Source organism: Bison bison, unplaced genomic scaffold (assembly GCF_000754665.1).
Source record: "Bison bison bison isolate TAMUID 2011002044 unplaced genomic scaffold, Bison_UMD1.0 scf7180017864172, whole genome shotgun sequence".
Taxonomy (NCBI): Eukaryota; Metazoa; Chordata; class Mammalia; order Artiodactyla; family Bovidae; genus Bison; species Bison bison.
In genome coordinates, this window is record NW_011494744.1 from 691537 (window position 1) to 712920 (window position 21384).

At 41.9% G+C, this 21384-nt stretch overlaps 1 protein-coding gene across 2 annotated transcripts in view; it reads right to left on the reverse strand.

The window, feature by feature from the left end:
• The window catches only part of PLCE1 (phospholipase C, epsilon 1), a 370125-nt gene that overhangs the window by 147449 nt on the left and 201292 nt on the right, over positions 1-21384 (reverse strand). For both annotated transcript variants that reach the window (XM_010842171.1, XM_010842170.1), the window contains exon 4: positions 12104-12420. In XM_010842171.1, coding sequence (XP_010840473.1) covers positions 12104-12420 — 317 coding nt within the window. The remainder of the gene's footprint in view (positions 1-12103; positions 12421-21384) is intronic.

Consider the following 21384-nt stretch of genomic DNA (forward strand, 5'->3'; position numbering starts at 1 on the left):
GTGAAGAACCGACTCATTGGAAAACACCCTGATGCTGGGAAAGATTGAAGGCAGGAGGAGAAGGGGACGACAGAGGATGAGGTGGTTGGATGGCATCACCGACACGATGGACATGAGTTTGAGTAGGCTCCGGGAGTTGGTGATGGACATGGAAGCCTGGCATGCTGCAGTCCATGGGGTCACAAAGAGTCAGACAGGACTGAGCAACTGAACCGAACTGAACTTAAATGGCTCTTGGCGAAGAACCAGACCTATAGCAATGAACAGGGTAATCAGGTTTCTGACGAAAAAGTAAACAAGTCAATGGCTTCCCTGACTTTCGAACTGAGACATGATCGAGAAAAAGCAGACACCAGCAGTGGGGGAGACAGTCTTCCGCAGAGGGAACAACAAGTACAAAGGCTGTGTGGGAAAAACAAGTTCAGCATCTTCAGGAACAGAATGAAGTCCAGTGTGGTTGGAACAGAGCCAGGTATAAAGATGGTTGGAGAAGCTGATGGGGCAAAATCATGCAGGGTCTTGCCATTTTGGATTTCATTCCAAATGCAAAGGGAAGACCTAGTGGAATTTTTAGGAAGTGGCTCAATAGCAAAGAATCTGCCTGCAATGCAGGAGAGACAGGTTCAATCCCTGGGTCGGGAAGATCCCCTGAAGAAGGAAATAGCAACCCACTCCAGAATTCTTGCCCAGGAAATCGCATGGACAGAGGAGCCTGGTGGGCTATAGTCCATGAGGCTGCAAAGAGTTGGACATGACTTAGCAATTAAACAATAGCAGTGATCTGATGCACTTTATATTTATAAAAGATCACGCTGGCCCTGGGTAGCGAAAAGGATTATAGGTTATGCAAGCATCAAAGTAGCACTGGAGGTGAGTGCAGTGGGGACTGGCTCCACGGTGGTGGCAGGGGGAATGCTAAAGTGAAAAAAGGGAATGCGTTAGTCGTTCAGCTGTGTCTGACTCTTTGTGACTCCGTGGACTGTGACCCACCAGCCTCCTCTGTCCATGGACTCTCCAGATAAGAATATTGGCATAGGTAGCCATTCCCTTCTCCAGGCGATCTTCCCAACCGAGGGATCGAACCCACGTCTCCCACACTGCAGGAAGATTCTTTACCATTTGAGCCACCAGGGAAGCTCCTAGGGGAAATGCTAAAGTGTGGTCCAATTCCAGGCGTATTTGTAAGTAGAGCAAATGAGCCTTGCTGATGGTTTGGATGTTGGCAGTCTGGGTAGAGAGAGTAAATCAAGAGTGACTCCTAGCTTGTCAGATTGAGCATCCAGGTAGATGCTGAAATGAGAGGAAGGAGATAAATGGGGAAAATACTATGTGGTATGTGAATAGGGTAGAGAGAAGGCAGGAGTTCTATTTTGGTCATATTTGAGATGCCTTTTAGACATTAGAATGTAAGCTCTGTGCATGGAGGGGCTCTGTCTTGGTTCTTTGCTATATCCCCAGCACACAAAACAGTGCCTAGAATATAAGATGTACCTTCATAAAAATCTGTTGAATGATAAAAGGCGGGGCATCAAGAAGGCAACTGGATTTATGAATGTTTAAATCTCTTTGGCGAATGTAGATTCTTGGCAAAGCATAAATTTTCCGCCTTGGCTCCTACATGTGCAGTAAAGACCTCTGAGAGAGTGGTTTTTCAGAGAGTTGAATTAAACATCCTAACAGGGTCAGTTAAGGCAGTCCTGGAGAGAGACTCAAAATCCCAGTCTCTTTCCCACAGTGCTCAGTGTCATTCAGTGACACGCCTGAAGGCAAAGAATACGGGGTCTTGAGAAACTGCTGGAGTGTTTCTCTGAGCCATGTTAACTGTTTCCAGTTAAAAATAAATACGTCTCATGTATGTCAAGATCATATTTGTCTGTTTGCTAATTTCCACTGGACGCATTCTTATTTTTATCAGTCCAGGGACTGAAGTAGTAACTTGATGCTTACTTTCAACAGAATAAAACAGGCCTCCAATGAATCTATGGCTTTGGCAGTTCTCTTTCTAGAACGGCTAAATACTAAAGGCATGATGTGAGCCTTAAGCAGGGTAAATAAGAATAAAAATATCCTGTCATAGTAATAAAATAGTTTGAATATTGAAGATTTCAAAACCAAGTCCTCTAGGACCAAACAATTAAAAAAAAAAAAATACAGAAAGAAAGAAGGAAGGAAAGAGCAAATAAGCAAATAAGCAAGCCATCACACTTAATATTTATTGTTCATTTATCTATTTAGACAATTTTCAACTATTACACTATCTCCAAAGACTGGAATCATTTCCCCCCTATTTGTTTTGGGCTACAGCTTTATTCTTCTCTTTGAAAAGCCTGTGCTCCTGAAGGTCTGGAGTCGTGATTCTCAACCATTGGTGGCATCAGTAATATATAGTGGAGCTTTTTAAAAATACAGAGCCCCATGCCCACCATGGATTCATACAGCCAGAATCTCCTGTGGACTAGCTCCAGGCATGTGTGTATTTAAAAATATTCAGATGTCCATTGATTTCATTCTGCTAATCAGCAAAAGCCACCGTTAAAGGAAATCACGTTCGATGTTTAAAGCATGAACTCAGGCGTGGAGGGGCTGATTCACAAGATACTGAGCAGATCCTCTCCAAAGCCTTCTCCTGCTGCCCCAAATCAGAGCACAACTAGAGAACAGCCTCCCCCCCAAAATTCACAAAATAACTGTACACCCAGCCTTTCAAGGAGTACAGGTGCAACTAAAGATTTTGAATTTCAAAAGCCATCCCTGTTGGGAGTATAAGTTTCATGCAAAATTGAAATACAGAAAAAGAGGAGGAAAAAGATTTGCAGGTATGGTGTGGTCAAGGAAGGAGGATAAAGAAACAAAGGAAAAAAAAAATTTTTTTTGGCTGCACTGCGCAGCCTGTGGGATCAAACCCGCACCCCCTGCATTGGGGGCCTGGAGTCTTAACTACTGCATGAGGCAAGTCCCTAAAGTAAAATTTTTATTTTATTCTCTTTTTGGCAGCCTACATTCTCAAGTACCCAGTACCTAAGGAGATTTCAAAACCAAAAAGGAAACTTTAAAAGCCAAAGACCTTAAATCCTATTTCTGCCCGGTACTGGGAGGCAACAGTTTATTCTATTACTCTTCTAGGACAATGTTCTCAGACGTTTTGCAATGCCATTGTCCTACCCATTTCCAGCTCCACAGCCTGCCAATTCAAAGGAGATGCCACATTTTCAATATCATGGAGCCAACAAGGAGGTCAACAGTGCTATACATGTTGAAATAATAAAGAATATTTGAATACTGTTGTGAAGCAAATGGTTTAATTCAGAATAAAAGACCAAGGTGAGGGAAAAGGGCTCTTATGGCTTCTGATTCAATGGCACCAGGTTAATGAATCAAGAATACTGGCTTCAGAAGTCAGACCACCTGAGTTCAAACACTAACTCTGAAACCATGGGTCATTTGCCTCTCTGTGCTTCCATTTTATCTGTTAAGTGAGGGGATAATAATAATAAGTGGGATCTATTATCATTCGTTATTCTGACAATGCAGCTATTTTAGTTTTGTTTGTAACTGACACTGAACCCAGGACTGTGTCTTGGGTCCGCACTAAGTGCTTTACCCACGTCATCTCTCTGACTTACATCAACCATGTGAAGTAGGTACTATTAATATCCCCATTGAAAGGTGAGGGATTAGGTACTTGGCTTGAGGTTCCACAGTGGGAAATGATGGACTAAAACCCAGGCACTGTAGATGGGGAAACCTAGGATACTTTGGAAGACCACCGTAAGCTAATGATTCCTCAAGAAAGCTATCAAAACTCCCTGAAGCGGCCTTGCTTCTATAAAGGCATAAATAAATGCACAAGATATACTCCAGGCCATTAGGTGAAAGAAAAATGTCACCACCCCTGCCTACTGGTTTGAGTAAGTGCTATGATAATTCTAGTTTGACCTCATAGGTCAGAGTCTCTCCTGCCTGATATAGGGAGGAGCCAGAGATCTAAGCCTGATATCTACTTAAAGAAGGTGTCTTTCCCCCAACTCCCTGACTTTCCTTTGGTTATAAAACGGCAGCCTATTTAATCCTTGGGACAGAGCCCCCATGCCTTCCTGCTTGCATCTCTCACAAGTGTCCTATATTCATAAATCAGTTGGACATGATCGAAGCGACTTAGCACGCACGTATTTCTTTAGTCCAGAAACTTCTGAACTAAAATTTCTGTTCCCTGGGGAATGTGGCATGAAATTTCCAGGGAAATGAATACCATTTCTGCTCTCAGAGGTATGCCTCTAGGGAGAAGTGCTTTCCCAAGGAAAACTCTAGTTTTCCAAAGAGAGCTGAAATTTCCCTTACCCTGAGAGAGCTTTATTACGTACCTCATGAGTATTCCAATATGAGGGAAAATAGTTTGTACAGCAGTCCTGAGCAGAGGATTTGTTTGGCTTTCTGCATGAAAGAGTATGAGGGTGGGGGACAGGAAGCTTTGATAGGAAACTTTCCTAACAAGGTTGAATGTACAAATTCAAAACCAATATTTTTTTCTGAAGTATTTCAAGTGAAGGAACACATTTGGTCATTGTTGTTGGTTTAGTCACTAAGACGTATTCAACTCTTTGCAACCCCGTGGACTGTACCTCTCCAGGCCCTCTGTCCGTGGAATTACCCAAGCAAGAATACTGGAGTGGTTGCCATTTCCTCCTCCAGTGGACCTTCCTGACCCGAGCCAGGGATCGCATCCTGGTCTCATGCATTACAGGTGGTCTTGTGCGTTGCAGGCAAATTCTTTACCAACTGAACCACAGGGAAGTTCCCATTGGTCATGATGATATGTTATGCTTTCTTCTACTATGCTAAAATGGTCTTTCCTGGGCTATGAACAGAGAGACTTAGATGCTGGAATTTGTCAAAGTGATCATGATCCCTTAAAGAGTATATTCTTTGCAGCTGAAGATGGAAAAGCTCTATACAGTCAGCAAAAACAAGACCAGGAACTGACTGTGGCTCAGATCATGAACTCCTTATTGCCAAACTCAGACTTAAATTCAAGAAAGTAGGGAAAACCACTAGGCTATTCAGGTGTGACCTAAATCAAATCCCTTAAAATTATACAGTGGAAGTGACAAATAGATTCAAGGGATTAGATCTGATAGAGTCTCTGAAGAACTATGGATGGACGTCCCTAACATTGTACAAGAGGGGGTGATCAAAACCATCCCCCAGAAAAAAAATGCAAAAAGGCAAAATGGTTGTCTGAGGAGGCCTTACAAACAGCTGAGAAATGGGGAGAAATGAAAGACAAAGGATAAAAGGAAAGATATACCCATTTGAATGCAGAGTTCCAAAGAATAGCAAGGAGAGATAAGAAAGCCTTCCTCAGTGATCAATGCAAAGAAATAGAGGAAAACAATGATTCCATTGAGAAAGACAGGAGATCCCTTTAAGAAAATTAGATACCAAGGGAACATTTCATGCAAAGATGGGCTCAATAAAGGACAGAAATGGTATGGACCTAACAGAAACACAAGATATTGAGACGAGGTGGCAAGAATACATAGAAGAACTATACAAAAAAGATCTTCATGACCCAGATAACCACAATGGTGTGATCACTCACCTAGAGCCAGACCTCCTGGAGTGCAAAGTCGAGTGGGCCTTAGGAAGCATCACTACAAACAAAGCAAGTGGAGGTGATGGAATTCCAGCTGAGTTACTTCAAATCCTTAGAGATGATGCTGTGAAAGTGCTGCACTCAATACACCAACTAATTTGGGAAACTCAGCAGTGGTCGCAGAACTGGAAAAGTCAGTTTTCTTTCCAGTCCCAAAGAAAGGCAATGCCAAAGAATATTCAAACTACCGCACAACGGCACTCATCTCACATACTAGCAAAGTAATGCTCAAAATACTCCAAGTGAGGCTCCAACAGTATGTGAACCGAGAATTCCAGATGTTCAAGCTGGATTTAGAAAAGGCAAAGGAACCAGAGATCAAAATGCCAACATCTGCTGGATCCTAGAAAAAGCAAGAGAATTCCAGAAAAACATCTACTTCTACTTCATTGACTACACTAAAGCCTTTGACTATGTGAATCACAACAAACTGTAGAAAATTCTTAGAGATAGGAATAACAGACCACCTTACGTGCCTCCTGAGAAACCTGTATGCAGGTCAAGAAGCAACAGTTAGAACCAGACATGGAACAACAGACTGGTTCAAAATTGGGAAAGGAGTACATCAAGGCTGTATATTGTCACCCTGCTTATTTAACTTACATGTAGAGTACATCATATGAAATGTTGGGCTGGATGAAACACAAGCTGGAATCAAGGTTGCTGGGAGAAATTTCAATAACCTCAGATATGCAAATAACGCAACCCTTATGGCAGAAAGCAAAGAGGAACTAAAGAGCCTCTTGAAGGTGAAAGAGGAAAGTGTAAAAGCTGGCTTAAAACTCAACATTCAAAAACTAAGATCATGGCATCTGGTCCCATCAGTTTATGGCAAATAGATGGGGAAACAGTGGAAACAGTGGAAAATAAAGTGAGAGACTTTATTTTCTTGGGCTCCAAAATCACTGCAGATGGTGAATGCAGCCATGAAATTAAAAGACACTTGTTCCTTGGAAGAAAAGCTATGACCGACCTAGAGAACATATTAAAAAGCAGACTCATTACTTTCCTGACAAAAGTCCATATAGTCAAAGCTACGGTTTTTCTTGTAGTCATGTATGGATGTGAGAGTTGGACCACAAAGAAGGCTGAACATTGAAGAATTGACGCCTTTAAACTGTAGTGTTGGGGAAGACTCTTGAGAGTCCCTTGAACTGCAAGGAGATCAAACCAGTCAATCCTAAAGGAAACCAACCCTGACTTTCATTGGAAGGTCTGATGCTGAAGCTGAAACTCCAATCCTTTGGCCACATGATGGAAAGAGCCGACTGATTGGAAACGATCCTGATGCTGGGAGAGATTGAAGGCAGGAGGTGAAGGAGACAACAGAGGACAAGAGGATGTATGGCATCACTGACTCAATAGTCATGAGTTTGAGCAAACTCCGGGAGATGGTGAATGACAGGGAAGCATGGCATGCTGCAGTCCATGGGGTTGCAAAGAGTCAGACATGACTGAGCAACAGAACAGCAAGGAGATTCTGGCTGAAAGGACTCAAGCCCAGACAGTCTTTCTCTGGTCAGATGGTTTATTTATTCTTATGATCTTTCCTACAGTGTTAAGCTGCACCTTGGCACTCTTTATCGAGGGGGTGCCCTTTACACTGTTGAACTGACATCTGGTGAAACTCACCAGATGGAAGGGACAGGCAGCACCTGAGTGTCACTCTGGGCTGCCTACATTTGTGTGTCTAGAGAAGCAGGTTGATGATGGCTCAGGCTGACCAAACATGGGAGGGTGCAGGAAGGTCACCTAGGGTAAAGAGCCAGGGAGAATCTCTCCTGAGCCTCCTGGGGTCTCAGTCTAACTGAGGGCTCAGTCTTGGGCTCACCACCTGCCCTTGGATCAGCTGGTTGAAGAGAGGAGCTCTGAGAATGGTCTTGCTAAGACCTACTCATAAAGAAAAACTGCTCTCTCAGGGCATAGGATGATGAATTCTGACCCCAAAGGCCATCAGTGGGTGGACAACCAGACAAAAGCAGGCCATACTGAGGAGGCATAAGGTTTGAGAACTAGTGACTCATACACCGCTTCCCCAAACCATGTTCCATCACAGCCCTTCACAAGAAAAGGGCATGAACTCAAAGCAAGTCAGGATGCTCATCCATCTGTATTTGCCTTTCATCTCTTCTCAAAGGCACGTGATAAAGTATGTCATCTCTTTGGAAAAATTATCTACCAAAAAATGCCTCTCTGTCTCCTTTTCGAAGAGATAAATGGCTCTGGAATTCGAAGAGAAACTAAAAACAGTAAGATCAAAAAGAATGTGGATTAGAAGTAGAGGTGGGAGAAAGGAAGAGTAGGGAAAAGAAAAATATGATTTGAGATTGTCAGAGCAAGAGACATTGGGGGTGGCCAGGAAGTGAGCCTGCTGAGCCTCAGAGGAAGAAGAGAGAACACTGGCTTCTTGGAGCTTCAGAACAAGAATATGACTACAGAGAGGTGTCTGGGTCAAAAGGGTTCAGCAAGCCCTGCCTTCCAAACCAAGGGGAGCAGGATCGAGCCCACCCCTAGGACCTCCTGGTGTCTCAGATGATAAAGAATCTGCCTGCAATGCAGGAGACCTAGGTTTGACCCCTGGGTCGGGAAGATCCTCTGGAGAAGGAAATGGCAACCCACTCCAACATTCTTGCCTGGAAAACCCCATGGACAGAGGAGGCTGGTGGGCTCCAGTCCATGGGGTTGCAAAAAGTTGGACATGACTGAGAGACTAACACTTTTTACTTCTTATTAGGACCTCCTTGACCACCACTGGCTTGGGGGCTGGCTTCTCGTGCCTGCTTCTGCTTACTTACAAGGATAAAGAAAAGTCACTGGCAAGTACCAGTCTTGACATCAGGCAGGAGAAGGGGAAAGGGGGAGAAATTCTGCTTCCAAGCCACAGTCTAAATTGATTTTAAATGATTTATCTCCTGGCCTTCCTTAACGTAAGCCAAACCCCTTTCAGTTATTTCATGACTGTACTTGGAGTTGCATTTTCACCGTATTTTCCTAAGAATTAAAGTTATGCAACACTGCCTGACAGGAATGAGGGATAGTCTTCCCTTTCCCCAACATTAAAGTCCTTATGTAAAGAGTTGTTAGGATTTGGGAAACTTCTAGCTCATGATCACGTTCTCCTGACAATTAGGAGCAAGCTGCCTCAGACCATGGGCTTTCCTGCTCATGACAAGAACTGGTTGTATTGTATTCTTGCCCAGAATGGCCTCCTCCCCTTTCCTGAGATGGTCCCCCTCTATCCCAACCACCCCTCAAGGCCTGGCCGCAAACACCCGCGTGAAGCAGAGTCTGATCGCCCACCTGGATACTTCAGCTCCCACCATCTGTGTCACTCACACTGCACACAATTTCTGCCTTTTTTGGTATAGATTTGTGCCCCTGCCTGACTACAGCCTAAGACTGGCAGCTTCTGGCAGCCACAGACTGTTACTCACTTTCCTTAGAGCTTTTCCACTATGGTCTCCTGCTTCTGAGAAGTGCAGAAAACACGTTAACTGGAAGACTGAACGTGGGAACAAATGCATTTGCCTTTCTCCTAAGTGACTAGCAATGAAGCTCACTCTTCTCTTTGTCTCACTCTTGTCTTTGAGATTCTCCCATGTTCAACAAAAGTATATTTTACTTCCACTGAGGAAAGTGCACTTATATATCGGAAAGTATACCGAATTCTGAAAGAACCAAAGCATGGGATAATAATGTTGTAAATTTTCATCCTATATTGTTGTTCAGTCGCTAAGTTGTGTCTGACTCTCTGAGATCCCATGGACTGCAGCCCACCAGGCTTCCTTGTCCTTTACTAACTCCTGGAGTTTGCTCAAACTTATGCCCATTGAGTTGGTGATGCTAATTTCTTATTTAAAAGAGATGTTTAACACACCAGTTTAAAAAAGAGAAGGTTACAGGATAGTAGGTGCTCCATAAATAAATCTTGAGTGAGTGAATGAATGAATGAATGGTAATAGGAAATTGGATAAAAATAGAAATGGTAGGAGAAGTAGAAAAAGAGTAGATGCACAAGAAGTTAAAGGAGACCTTGGGCTAATTAAACTCTAAGTCAGAAATGCTTATTTTACTACAAACTTTAACTTGGTAATTCAACAAGTAGAGAGGCAGGCAACTGATTGAGAAGAAAACATACTTTAAAGACAGACATCTGGATGCTGACATCACTCAGCCACTGTGTGACCTTGTACAAGTGACTCAACCTCTCTGAGCTTCACTATTTTTTTAAAAAAATCTTTTAACTTTGAAGTAATTTTAGATTTACAGGAAAGTTACAAAAATACAGAGAGTTCCTGTACATAGTTCACCCAACTTCTTCCAGTGTTAGCATCTTTCATAATCATAGTCCCATTATCACAACAAGGAAGTTAACATTGATACATTCATACGCATTAAACTACATGCATTATTAGAATTTCACCAGTTTCCCATCAATATCCTTCTTCTAGTCCAGGATGTAATAGGACCCCAAGCTATATTTAGTTGAGCACAAAATTCCTGGTCTCCTCTAGTTTTTGACAATTACCGTTCATGACCCTGACGCATTTGAAGAGTAGAATATCCTTCAATTTGGGATTGTCTGATTTTTTTTTCTCATGTTTTGGTTCAAAGCCCAGGCTCTGAGACCTGACTCTGTGGGCTTCAATATCGCTGCCACCTACTACCTACGTGACCTTTTGAAAAGAATTCCATCTCCTCGTGTCTGTTTCCCCTTTGGTAAAACGGGGTTAATGACAAGAATCTGTCTCCCAAGGTTGGTTGCGAGGAACAAATAAGTGGCACAGGTTAAATAATTAGCACGACAGTGCCAGATGACTATTAGCAATTCCTATGAATCACGGATCTCCCTTTGAGGAATGATGCTCAGGGCATCTCTGGAACAAAGAACTGTTTGAGCTCAGCCTCTAACACTCTCTTCATCCACTGGGCCTCACTGTCATGATACAACCATCACCAGGGTCATGATTGACAGGCTATGGAGGCTGCAAGATGAGCTGCTATGGTTGGAAAGTGTTTAAGTAACAAAGGTTGACTGATCCTCTGCCAATCAGAGATATATGAGACCAAGGATAGTCTCTTAGCATTTAGGTAGTTTACTAAATGACGAGGAAACTACTGTATTTGTGGAATTCAACCAACCAACAACCACCAAACACACAGACTGAAATTCTGTGTTTTAATATTCAAGACAAGGAAATGAAGTCTAAAAGAAATAAAATATAGAACAGAAAGCTCTGGGTGTGGGGTTAGGCTATGGAATGAAAGTATTCTTTAAGTCCAAGAGTGCAGCATCCCCTGACTCTAGAGACCTGCCTCTCTATCCTGTCCTTCATCCTTGGTCCAAGGTCACAGGGTGTCCAGCAATTGGCTCTTTTGCTCCCAGCAAGCTCCTAGACCTCTTGCAATACCTCCCTTCTAGGTGTTCCCAGACTCTGGTCACACCTGTCCTTTTTAGAGGTTGCTTCTGGCAAGGTCTCGGAGGCCTTGGAGGGACTTTCTGGGGCTGAGAAATTGATGGTATACAGAGGTCAGGAATGAGGCAATTCATTGTCCTTCAAGACCATGTTCCTCCCAGCTCTTCTGACCCAGGTGTATTGGTGTTTAATTTCTGCAGGGGAGAACTGACAATAGAAGATGGAGTGGGCTAGAAGGACCCCATGGGCAAGGGATCATGTCATCAAACTCCAAATTAAGACACCTAGGCTTACAAGCACCAGGAGGAGATTATTTGAACATGAGCCCAGAGAGAACATTTTGGCAAGGGCATACAGAAAATGAGGGGTTCTGGTTGTCCAAAGGGTGAAAGCTTGTAGAACATGGTTACGCTAGGGGATGGAGATGGGCTCAATTAGGTTGAAGGGTAGAGTGGAGTGAAAGGGAGGATGACAGTGTGTCTATCCCATTGCCTGGAAAGGAAACAGTTATCATGGAAGCGTCAAGACAGACAGGTAGATGAGACAGCAGTAACAAACAGACCTAAAAGGGGAAATGCCTAAAGGTCACTTACCAGCAGTTAGATAAAGACAAATATCATATGACATTGTTTATGTGTGGAATATAAAACAATGGTACAAGTGAATTTATTCACAAAACAGAAGTAGAGTCACAGATGCAGAAAACAAACTTACGGTTACCAGGGGGAGAGTGGGGGAGGGACACATTGGGTGATTGGGATGGACATACACACACTATTATATATAAAATAGATAATTAATAAGGCCCTATTGCATAGCACAGGGGACTGACTCTACTTAATATTCTGTAATGTCCTATAAGGGAAAAGAATCTAAAAAGACATATGTATAATGAACAGCTTATTCACTTTGCTGTACAGCAAAAACTGATACAACATGATAATCAATTATATTTCAATTAAAAATTAACTAAAAATGAAAACAAGCACTTACTCGTGATTCAATCACAACACATCTGAGAGCAGCTTCTTACCTCATTAAATCTCATCACAAGATCTTCGAGGGCATTGTGCTCTCCCTTCTGGGAGGTAAGAATGGATGCTGAGATGGATGCTTTGAGGCAGGGCAGGGACCTCTGGCGTTCTGTTGTGCCCAAGCCCCGGGTCAAGAAGAAAAGATAGTCAACTGGCAAGACCCTTCGGTAAATATTTTGCTCCTGCTCCATCAGGATGCTGGCGACTTCCTCTGGGAACTGGATGAGGGGCTTCAGATCAATCAGTTCCTTGCTGATCCCAGCTGAACTTGAAGGAAGGGCACTGGAGTTGGCCATAGAGGTGCCTGGTTGGCGTTCTGAAATAAAGCAACAGAAGCCATGGTTACACTGTGACTGGTAACCCCTACCACAGATATTTGGGCTTCACAGGTGGCACTAGAGAACACTAAAGAACCAGGAGATGTAAGAGACACAGGTTTGATCCCTGGAATGGGAAGATCCCCTGGAGGAGGCCATGGCAACCCACTCTAGTATCCTTGCCTGGAGAATTCCATGGACAGAGGAGCCTGGTTGGCTACAGTCCATAGGGTCGCAAAGAGTTGGACATGACTGAAATGACCTGGCATGCATGCACAGCAGATATTTACTTGAGAGCCATTGAGAATCTTACAGCTTTCACCCTAGATGTACATCGACAGATGAAGGGATAAAGAAGTTGTGGTACATATATACAATGAAATAATTCTCACTCATCAAAGGAACAAATTTGAGTCAGTTGAACTGAGGTGGATGAATCTAGAGCTTGTTATGCAGAGTGAAGTAGATCAGATAGAGAAAAACAAATAATGTATATTAACACATATATATGAAATCTAGAAAAATGGTACTGATGAATCTATTTGCAGGGCAAAAATAGAGACACAGATGTAGAGAACAGGCTTGTGGACACAGTGGCAGAGGGTGAGACAAACTGAGAGCAGCACTAAAACATATACATTACCATATGTAAAACAGATAGCTAATGGGAGGTTGCTATGTAACACGGAAGCTCAACCCGGTGCTCTGTGACAACCTAGAGGGCTGGGTTGGGGTGGCGGGGTAGGAGGGAGATTCAGGAGGGAGGGGATATTTGTATACTTATGGCTGATTCATGTCATTGTATGGCAAAAACCAATAGAGCATTGCAAAGCAATTATCTTCTAATTAAAAATAAATTTTAAAAAATCTTAGAGGTTTATCAACCAAAGTTTCTGCTTGGTGAATGGTTCTATACTCTCTGTGCTGTTATGGAGACCTTTCTGATATCTGTCTTGCCCCCTTCCCACTCTCTGGTTTCCCATTTTCAGAAGCAGAGGTGACCTAGCACACCATTCCCTAAGCAGGTCACTGTGACCTCTACAGAGTACTAGTGAAGGAGAATGTACTATTTGCTTCCTCATCCTCCAGGGATAACCATCAGTCTGAAAAGGAATGAAGGTGGGCACAGGCAAAGCAACTGAAATGGAAGAGGGGAGGAGGCCTATACACATACAGGGATGTGCACCCTGTGTGCGAACATACCAGAGACCTAGGGACCCTCCGCACACCAGATTTCAAAACGTCACGGTCTACCCTGCCAATATCCCACCCTCAAAGATGCCAGTTCCACTGAGATTTATCCGGTGGTTTGCAGGAACAGAGAGCTTCCCTGATGGCTCAGACATCTGCCAGCCATGCAAGAAACTCAGGTTCAACCCCTGGGTTGTGAAGATTTCCTGGAGAAGGAAAGGGTAACCGACTCTAGTATTCTTGCCCGGAGAATCCCTTAGACAGAGAAGCCTGGAGGGTTATAGTCCATAGGGTTGCAAAGAGTTGGATACAACTGAGCAACAAACACTTTACTTTCCTTACAGGGACAGAACCACCTATACAAGTAAGGAAGAAATAGGTAATGAGATGTATCTAAATAAATAAAATAAATTTTATTCCCTGCTTCATAACTGATAACAAGAAGGTGGTAGCAGGAAGGAAATGGCAACCCACTCCAGTGTTCTTGCCTGGAGAATCCCAGGGACGGCAGAGCCTGGTGGGCTGCTGTCTATGGAGTCACACAGAGTCAGACACGACTGAAGCGACTTAGCAGTAGCAGTAGCAGCAGGAAGGAAGGTAGCAAGTGCATTAGATAGAAGTCCCAAAGGCATTCATTCATAGACTCAAAATTATTCCTTTAGCACATGTTCACTTTGCCATAGTGGATATCTCCACCTTCCATATCTTCCTTTCCATGGACTCTTCTTTGCCTAGAGAGATTGTCCTTAAAGACAAACTAGTAAAATATCCCTTCTCCCTTAAACTCCAACTAGACTTACCCTGCATTATCTGCCTTCTCTAAAAAGTAGTCTACTTTACCTGATTCCTTCCTCTATGAGTATGGTGACTATAATATCTGATCCAAAAATTAAGCCATGCATAATTCTGCTCAAATTAATAAATCAATAAGGATGTGGATGGAACAGAAAAGTAGAAACCAGGTCTGTCTTAGATGACAGTGTTGATGTGGAATACCAAATTATATCTGGTTTTCTCTAAGCTCATATTTGAAAATAATTAAAATAAGGCAGGTTCTCAATCAAGCCTACAAGACCTCATTCTCCAACTTGCTGAATGGTTGAGAAAGTGACCAAATTTCCCCCAAACAGAGCCAGAATATGGCCTGAATGATGAGAGGCAGATTTCAGTATCTGATGCTGATAATATATGTATAGTGGAACTAGCCATATATAGTAAATCTTCCCAGAAGTAACCAGGTTTAAGACATTTCAAAGTATAGCATTCTGTGGAGGAAATAAAAGTAACTCCCTAATCTTATGAAACAGCTGCTTATTTAACTTACATGCAGAGTACAGCATGTGAAAAAAACCACAAGCTGGAATCAAGATTGCCAGGAGAATATCAATAACCTCAGATATCTAGACGATATGACGCTAAAGGGAGAAAGCAAAGAGGAACTAAGAGCCTCTTGATGAAGGTGAAAGAGGAGAGTGAAAAAGCTGGCTTAAAACTCAGTATTCAAAAAATGAAGATCATGGCATCCAGTCCCATCACGTCATGGCAAATAGAAGGGGAAAAAGTGGAAACAGTGACAGACTTTATTTTCTTGGTCTCCAAAATCACTGTGGATGGTGACTGCAGCCATGAAATTAAAAAATGCTTGCTCTTCAGAAGGAAAGCTATGACAAATCTAGACAGCATATTAAAAATCAGAGACATTACTTTGCCGACAAAGGTCCGTCTAGTCAAAGCTATGGTTTTTCCAGTAGTCATGTAAGGATGTGAGAGGTGGACCATAAGGAAGGCTGAGCACCAGAGAATAGATGCTTTTGAATTGTGGTGCTGGAGAAAACTCTTGAGAGTCCCTTAGACAACAAGGAGATCTAACCAGTCAGTCCTAAAGGAAATCAACCCTGAACATTCACGGGAAAGACTGATGCTGAAGCTGAGGCTCCAATAGTTTGGCCACCTGATGTAAAGAGCTGACCCACTGAAAAAGACCCTCATGCTGGGGGAAATTGAGGGCAAGAGGAGGAGTGAGAGGTTGAGACATCCAGACAGAGGATGAGATGGTTGGATTAATTCAGGAGGTAGGTAGTATTATTATGTGATACTCATATAAGGTAAAATTAGTGGTCAGCTGGGAAGTTGGGATTTGAATTAGGGTCTTTTTGACCTCAGAGTTTGTGTTCTTGATCACTCAGCATATGATCTTATGTAGCAACAGAATATCACATTGGCATTATGGATTTTAGGTGCATCACAAGTGATTTCTGTTAGTATAAGTCAACTTCCTGTGCTTGCTTACTTGCAGTGGTCTGATGAGATGAACTCTTCAAACTCCAAAGGTAAGGATTTGACTCTAAAGAGTTGACAGTTCCGTTCTTTGGTCAGCCTGGAACCATCGTGTCAATCACAACATTACAATTACATTAGAAAGTAGCTAACAGTAATGAAAAAGTGCCCTCTCCTCTCCTCACAAATTCGTATGAAAGTTCCCATGCTTGAAACCAAAATTTTTGAAAGTGTATTACACTGAATTTATGCAAAACATGGTTCCTTTGTTAATAATTTAGAGACATACTGGGTTAAACAAAGTTAAACAAGCTTTCCTTTTTCCATTTTAACTGCAAGACTTCTCAGAGCCTTTAATAATTCCCATTAGGGGAAAAACTATCATAGCACACAGTAGCTATCCTCAATTTTGCTATCTATGTCTAATATAATTTCCATGGGAATTACACTTTCCTCAAAACTTTTGTCAGCTGGGGGAAATAGGGCCTTGGGTGAGGTTAGTGGTTCCAAAGAGGCTTGGTCTGCCATATTGCCAAAGACAACATATAAAGGTTCATGTAAAGATCCAAGGGTGAGAGAGAACATTGCTTATTTTGGAAACTGCAAGTCATTGCCCAAGGCTGTAGCATATATGAACAGAGATGGAGCATCTGCGTAGAAAATGAAAGAAGCTTTATTTTCTGGAAGGCACTACAGAACAGGTGTGGCTCATGAAGGAACAATGGGGGTGGTAGGAGGTTCCAAACATATACGTGAAGAAATGTACACCTTAAACTTTTGGGTCTCTGGGTGGACCTATGCGATCGCCCGACCTTGAAGGAGGAGAATCTGGGCCGCGTCTTCCTTTGAGGGATGCTGTGGTGAGAGACATCCACTTAACCCTTGGTTCCTTCCTTCCTATGACCAGAAAGCCCTGATCTTGCCTATAAACTTCTACTCCCAGGGACTGTCTACTATTTCATTGAACTTTTTTCTAATGTAATTTTACAGTATTAAAAAGATATATCAAAATGGTATCTGAAAAACTCAGCCAGAGAACAAAATTCTAATCTTCTCATGGGCACAAACTGGTTTGGTATTTGAGCAGTTCAGATTTTTCCAAATATTACAGTATTGTTTTTGAAAAATTAGTTCAAATTGCAATTGTAGGCAATCCTTTATTTTTTTAACTGAAGCCCTGGATTCATCAACCTCACATCAAGTGATGTGATTCCAATCATATAAAATAAGACAGGAGAGGAAGGATGTTGATTTCTTTCTTTTATTTAAGATTCAAAGTTGACTTGCAGACATTAAATCTCAGGCAGAGTTGAAAACTGTTTTTCAACAGGGAAGTAATGGATTTAGATGGAGAAAGGTCAGCTAGTTGATGATACTTTCTCATTATCTGTTATTGGTTTTCGGAGTAACAGTCAATCTTGCAACAGCTGTGTCTGGCCCTCAATACTGCATGATTTTATGAGTTCACAAATCAATGAAGCATATTATTCCTAAGTCGTACTTTTTTTTTAAAGGGGGAAAAAACCAATATGCATAGATTGAGAATTAAACCGTAGTCAGATAAAATACTTTATAAGCGATGGAAGAGCCTCATAGAAGAAGAAATATGACAGAATTCCTATTAGTAAAAAATAACTTCTGTGCTCACTCTGACTTCCAAAGAGATATGAGCCCACCATGAAAGTATAAAAAATTAGAGAAGTATAAAGAAGAAAATTAAAACAAAATAATCCTACACCCATAGATAATCTCTGCTAATACTTTTGTTGTAGCATTTCATATTTTTTCTACAAATGTACAAAGCATTTACAAAATTAGGATCAGAACACATGCTTTTTTTTTCAAAGCAAACAAACAAAAAACCCAACTTATTCTACAGTGCACATTTCCCCAACTTTAAAACTAGTTTTCTAATATTTGAACTTAATGGCTCTTTAGTAGTCAGTGTTATGTTTACCATTTATGTCATTATAAATAACACTGTGATAGAGTTTTTAAATATATCATTATATGTGCTTATTATATTTTCCAATAACATTGAAACAGAGAAAAATTCCCCACCCACACTGGGAAATTTCCAGGGAGCGGTAATTTCTTTTCACAGCACATATTAGTCAAATGTTTTAGCCGTATTTCTCATTGATCACCTATTGTTTCTGATTTTTTGGGTAAACAAAATTCATTGAGCCAAAATTCATATGGTAAACTATAAGATGCCATGCTTATAGAGGAAAGTGGCATTACTGGCTCAAAGTTAACAAGAGGGAAACTCTAGAGTGCCAATGACAATCTAATGCCCTTGTACCCAGCAGGCCATTCCTGATGTGAATATTTCTAGAGCAGAGCCCAAGCAGGTCACCTGAACACCAGAGTCTGATCTGGCTGAGCAACTTAAACCTATACTATTTACCCTTAAGAGATTCTGTATATCTATTTTATAATGATGCTGCTGTTGCTGCTAAGTCACTTTAGTCGTGTCCGACTCTGTGCGACCCCGTAGACGGCAGCCCACAAGGCTCCCCCGTCCCTGGGATTCTCCAGGCAAGAACACTGGAGTGGGTTGCCATTTCCTTCTCCAATGCATGAAAGTGAAAAGTGAAAGTGAAGTCACTCAGTTGTGTCCGACTCTTGGAGACCCCATGGACTGCAGCCTACTAGACTCCTCCGTCCATGGGATTTTCCAGGCAAGAGTACTGGAGTGCGTTGCCAGTGCCTTCTCCGATTTTATAATGATAATCATCAATAATAATACTAAATAAATTATAATATCATTAAATAATGTATAATAATCACTACTTACTGTATGCTAAGAGTTGCTGTAAGCTCCCTAAAGAGGTCTCACTCGGTCCTCACAACCACTTTATGCCATAGCACCCTATGCTATTACTTTTTTAAAGCTTATTTTTTTAAATTATTTATTTATTTGGGAGTACCAGCTTTTATCTGAGGCATGCGGGATCTAGTTTCCTGACCAGAGATTAAACCCAGGTCCCCTGCATCAGGAGCACAGAGTCTTAGTCACTAGAAAACCTGGAAAGTTTTATTATTATTATACTTCTTTTATATTATTATATACTCATTTTATTATTATATTCATTTTATTTATACCCTTTCCTACTATTATACTCATTTTAGCATATGGGGACAGAAGTTACAGAACTTATTCAGTATCATCCTGAGATTAGTGATGGAAGCCGTGCCACATCAGTCTGACACCCAAGTCCAGGCTCCCCAAATCACCACCCTCTCTGGCTTGAAGGATTTGTTCCTCTTAGTGTCTCTATACAACTGGATTCCTAGTAGTAGGTAAATGAGGTGGGACTCAGACCAAATGATCTAGCTGGAAGGACCTCATTCAGGGACAGCTAGGACAAATTTTCCACACCTTACAAATCAGAAAACAGTGCCTCTAAGAGATCAAGCTTCTTGCTCAGGGTCATGGAGCTGATTATCGGCAAAGTTCGTCTCCAACTCCCAGTCAAGTATTCCCTCTCTACTCCACTGTCTCCCCTACTTAGTGTGGGTAGAACCTCAGGTGTTGTACACTCTTGGGGGGAATCTCCCCCAGAGGAAGAAAACAAGGTAATGGAAAGTATAATCCAGCGGTTACGAGTGGGGTCCTGGCAGTCACACAGGAGTGGGGCTGCAGCCCAGTTCAGGCACTGACTTGCTGACTGACCTTGGGTAGGTTTTCTACAACCATGTCACAATGATGATGGGGAAATTAAAATGAGAAAATGCATGCAAAAACGTTTAGCACATATTCAGCTCTCAGTAGTTAGCTGTTTTTTTATTGTTGTGAATTTATCCTTTGAAAGAGGAAGGAATCTTGGGGCCTTTCATCTTGGAAGTCAGATGGAGAGACTTAGTCATATATCAAACCATTTCAGGGTATGGAAACTTTTGCTTTGTTTTTATAACCTGCAACTTGTACCCTCTGGTATGGTGCCCACCATAATCAAGGATTTTTTAAAAAGATCCTCATTTATTCATAGGAAAATATCCATCACATTTTGCCATACATTTTAATAATAGATTCCCCACTTTAAAAAAAGTTATCCCCTCCCCACCCCAAATTTGCTGTTCTTAACTTGGCAGCTGTCCTCTCTATGAACGGTCACATCCTTTCTAGTTTGGCATCATCAGCAAACCTCATTGAAAAGTCAGAAGAGTCTCAGAGTTAAATCCTTTCATGCTAAAATACTGCTGAGTTATTTATGTCCATTCTTTTTTTTTTTAACTGAGATATAATTCACATACCATAAAACTCTAATACAATTATGTAAAGTTTAAAAATAAAATAAAATTAGAGAAAAAAAAAAAACTCATTTTTGAAAGTATACAATTCAGCAGTTTTTCAGTATGTTCATGGAGTTGAACTGTTGTCATAGTTACTTTTAGAACATTTTTTTATCACTGCTACTTCCTCTAAGGCTCAGCAAGTAAAAATCCACCTGCAGTGCAGAAGACACAGGAGACACGGGTTCAATCCCACATCGGGAAGATCCCCTGGAGGAGGAAATTGCAATCCACTCTAGTACTCTTGCCTGGACAATCCCATGGACAGAGCATCCTGGCAGGCTATATAGTCCATGGGGTCACAAAGAGTCAGACACGACTGAGCAATAATATTAGAATATATGCACACACATTATCAGTCATTCCCCCGGCCCAACTCTTATCAGCCCCCGACAACCACTACTCTTTCTGTCTCTATGGATTTGTACATTTTCTAAAGCTGAATCATACAATATGTGGCCTTTTGTGTATGGCTTCTTTCAGTTATAATATTTTCAACGTAAATCAATGTTATAGCATGAATTAGTACTTCATTTCTTATTTTGGCTAAATAAGATTCCATTTATGTATATACCAAATTTTGTCTATCCATTCATCAGGTAATGAACATTTGTATTGTTTCCACCTTTTGATGATCATGAATAATGCTATTACGAATATTTGTGTAAAATCTTTTGTGTGGGTAAATACCTAGGAATGGGATTGATGGATCATACTGAAGGATGAATCATACTGAAGACAGAACAGGCTCCATCTTGAAAGCAGGACTCCATCTTGGGCTGGACTGTGGACTTTGAGCTATATGCCCAGTATTTATGGAAACGACATACCAACTGGAAAACCAGACACAGCCCCTCCCCCGGATGGAAGAGCCCCAGGGCTCGTATCTAGACTCTCCATCGCCTAAACTGCTACTGCTACTGCTAAGTCGCTTCAGTCGTGTCCGACTCTGTGTGACCCCATAGACGGCAGCCCACCAGACTCCCCCGTCCCTGGGATTCTCCAGGCAAGAACACTGGAGTGGGTTGCCATTTCCTTCTCCAATGCATGAAAGTGAAAAGTTAAAGTGAAATCGCTTAGTCGTGTCCAACTCTTAGTGACCCCATGGGCTGCAGCCTACCAGGGTCCTTCATTCATGAGATTTTCCAGGCAAGAGTACTGGAGTGGGGTGCCATTGCCTTCTCCGCCATCGCCTA